Source organism: Acipenser ruthenus, chromosome 19 (assembly GCF_902713425.1).
Source record: "Acipenser ruthenus chromosome 19, fAciRut3.2 maternal haplotype, whole genome shotgun sequence".
In the NCBI taxonomy this organism is placed as follows: domain Eukaryota; kingdom Metazoa; phylum Chordata; class Actinopteri; order Acipenseriformes; family Acipenseridae; genus Acipenser; species Acipenser ruthenus.
Window position 1 is genome coordinate 30,969,747 of NC_081207.1, and position 3,676 is coordinate 30,973,422.

At 41.7% G+C, this 3,676-nt stretch overlaps 1 protein-coding gene across 1 annotated transcript; it reads right to left on the reverse strand.

Annotated features, from left to right (window-relative positions):
- Nucleotides 1-345: 345 nt before the first annotated feature.
- Nucleotides 346-2,343, reverse strand: LOC117424033 (leukotriene B4 receptor 1-like). Its single transcript, XM_034040054.3, has one exon. It carries the CDS (start codon nucleotides 2,332-2,334, stop codon nucleotides 1,297-1,299), a length of 1,038 nt encoding a protein of 345 aa, XP_033895945.1. The 5' UTR covers nucleotides 2,335-2,343; the 3' UTR covers nucleotides 346-1,296.
- Between the last annotated feature and the right edge of the window lie 1,333 nt (nucleotides 2,344-3,676).

Consider the following 3,676-nt stretch of genomic DNA (forward strand, 5'->3'; position numbering starts at 1 on the left):
ACCCTTGAGCAAGGTACTTTACCTAGATTGCTCCAGTAAAAACCCAACTGTATAATGGTATGTAAAAATAATGTGATAACTTGTAACAATTGTAAGTCGCCCTGGATAAGGGCGTCTGCTAAGAAATAAATAATTATATATATATATATATATATATATATATATATATATATATATATATATGCATACAGTGTTTGTAGTAGAGATCATTTTCCAAAGGCAAGAACCTCAGACTTACATTTCCGTGTGTTTTATTGAGTCCCTTGTTGACTCATTTTAATACAAAGAAACAGAGAGGAAGAGTTGAGCAACAGCTTTCTTTGTAATGACTGAGAAGTCGAGACATGCAATACAGTTATTATTATTATTTGTTTTATTTAGCAGATGCCTTTATCTAAGGCGACTTACAGAGACTAGGGTGTGTGAACTATGCATCAGCTGCAAAGTCACTTACAATTACATCTCACCCGAAAGACGGAGCACAAGGAGGTTAAGTGACTTGCTCAGGGTCACACAATGAGTCAGTGGCTGAGGTGGGATTTGAACCAGGGACCTCCTGGTTACAAGCCCCTTTTTTTAACCACTGGACCACACAGCCTCCTTGGTACAATGCAGGGGTAATACCACAAACATGACAATTGTATTGCCAAAGTACTGGAACTTATTTTCATGGTAGTACAGGCTTTAGTAATCCATGAAAAAATACAATAATAATAATAACACACACACACAACAAAAAAGCAGAATTGTCAATTAAGCATTGTACCTACAAACTAGAGCAAGTGCATTTCCATATATTCTGTACATTTCCCTACGCAATGCATTTTGAAACTTGTTACAGCATTAATAGATCATGTGACAATTCTGAAAAAGGTGCTGTGTATACATTTACACTTAGAGATGGGGCTTTCTGTGTCTGTCTGTAATTCCACGTAGGCTCCTAGAACCCCCTTCTCTCAGCACTTTTTAAAACATTTTAAAACTAATTTTGGGCTGTCCATTTACCCGCTAACTTGAACAGCTGGTAATTGCATTATGTTGTCTATAGTGCACAATACAACTGTTTGGATTACTGTTTCACCTTCAATGCTAAAATGTCTGATTCTGAGTTTTGGAAAATCTCCAAAAAATTAAAAAATAAATAAAACAACAACATGATTTTGTGCATATAAAGGGATTTACGGTATATATGACATTACTGTATGTACTCTAATACATACAATGTCACCCAGTTAAGCATAATACCTAGTTATGGACATTAAATAGGGAATAAATGGGTACCAGCAAGTCACGTATTTAGACTGTCGGAGTGCTCTGAACACTGTGGTCGGTTTGAGAAGTTTGTTTTCTTGATATAAATGACATTTCGTTTGTCTTCTCGGGTGAGGTGGAGGTGGTGATGTGATGAAAGAGGTTTCTGAATCCTGACTCGCTCAGGCTGCTTCGGAACCGGCGTGCAGCGAAGGCGTACAGCAAGGGGTTAATGCAGCTGCTGATGAAGGCTAAGGCTCCAGAGACCAAGACCCCAGTCTGGGCCACTTCATCAAGCCTGTCTGCTGCTTCTGGATATGACTTTCTTATCAGCACAGACACCACCATCATCAGGTTGAATATGTGGTGAGGGAACCAGCACAGGGCAAAGGCGATCACCACGCTGGCAATCAGTGAAGCCGATTTCTGTTTGGTCTTGAAAGTCATTTGCTTTATACGTCTCCCCACGCAGGCGTAGCAAATGGACAAGACAGAGAAGGGAATGGCAAAACCCACCAAGGTCTCCAGTACCAGGCAAACAACCTCCTGCATCTCTGAAGTGTACACCCGGACAGTACACTGCAGCTTCCCATCCACATTGTCAACCCTCTGTGTCAGAATAGTGGGAACGCCAAACAGGAAAGCCAGGATCCAGATGACAGCCAAAGCCTTGAGTAAGACACCTTTCTTCTTCCAGTACTGCAATGCAAACGGGTAGATGATGGCTACAAAGCGATCTGCGCCCATCAATGTGATCAAGAACACGCTGCCGTACATGCTGGAGTAGATTACGTACACCATTGCCTTGCAGAACGTCTCTCCAAAGACCCAGGCACCAGCCAGAGAGTAGATCCAAACAGGCAGAGTGATGAGGACCACAAAGTCACAAACAGCCAGGTTCAGGATCAGAACCATGGTGTGGGATCTGTGTTTGATGTGGCGCAGAATGATCACAATGACCAGCAGGTTTCCAGGGACCCCAATGAGGAAAGACAAGCCAAGGATCACACAGGCCAGGGGTCTTTCTATGTGCCAGAACTCTGAGTTCGATTCACTGCCACCGTAGATATGGGAGTCGTTCATCTTGAAGGCTGCCAGCACACACTGTCACACAGCTTTTTTCTAGTTCCCTATATAAGACTGAAAACCACAGAGGAAAATGACTGATACTTTCAACAGATTCCGAGTCATACTGTAGGCACGCCTATAGTAACTACAGAGGTTAATAAAAAAAGGCTAACAAGTGACATGCTGGTGGCAGCATCGTAAAACATGATAACTAATGACTCCTGGAGTGCAAAAATTGAATTTCATGGAGAATTATAGAAAGTGTATGAATGGCCCCAACTCCACTTCCTTTGAAGCAGATACTCCTTTTTTTCTTTATTACAATTATTGCAACAGATGGGAAAAAACATTTGCTGAGTTCTTGTTCCAGCATCTGTTAACGTTCACTATGGATTTAGCATGTTTAGTAAACTCAGCCACCTCCATAATGTCCTGGTCATGTTCAGACTGAAGAAGAAGCAGTTATTTTTAAGAAAGAGAGACAGAAATGCAGGCAGATACACAGATGACCAGCCACTCCCCAATCACTGTACAAATGACTTGCTTTGGTCCTAACAGTTATTTTACAGTGTGGGAGCTCTGGTCAGTTTGAGAAGTTGCAGTAATGATGTGCACTCAATTGTATAGTTGTGTTGGAGAAATACAAATAATAACTATATATCAAGAAGTAAATAAAATCACTTTTTTTATTTAACACAAAATAAAACTCAGACTGGTAACTTTTCGATAGTCTAGCTTTTTTCAAACTGTCACAGTGCTGATGGTTGATCTCTTCATTCTAGGTGTGAGAAAATTTTTATTTGTTTCCTTGGCCCTGGTGGTCGAGGTAGTGATCTCCTGGAACAACGTTGTTATTCTGGACTCCTTCATGCAGCCTTGGAAACGACGGGCAGCAAAAGCATACAGCAGGGGGTTAATGCAACTGCTAATGAAGACTAAAGCCCTGGAAATGTAGACTCTAGTCTCAGCAACTACAGCTAGCATCTGCTCGCCTTCCATCAGTGTGGATGCTATTCTGATCAGGTTGAAAACATGATAAGCAATGACCACACTTGTAATCAGCGTAGCAGACTTAGGTTTGATTTTGAAAGTCATTAGGATTATCCGCTTCCCAACGCGCGAGTAACAAATGGATAAGATGGAAAAGGGAATGGCAAAACCCACTAAGGTCTCCAGCAACAGACAACCAACCTCCTGCATTTTTGTTGCGTACACCCGGTCAAGGCACTTTGGCTTCCCATCTATATCGTCTGCTGTCTGTGTCAGAATAACAGGCATGTCAAATAGGAAAGCCAGGATCCAAGTGATCTGCGCTCATCAATGTGATGAAGAACACGCTGACGCACATGCTGGAGTA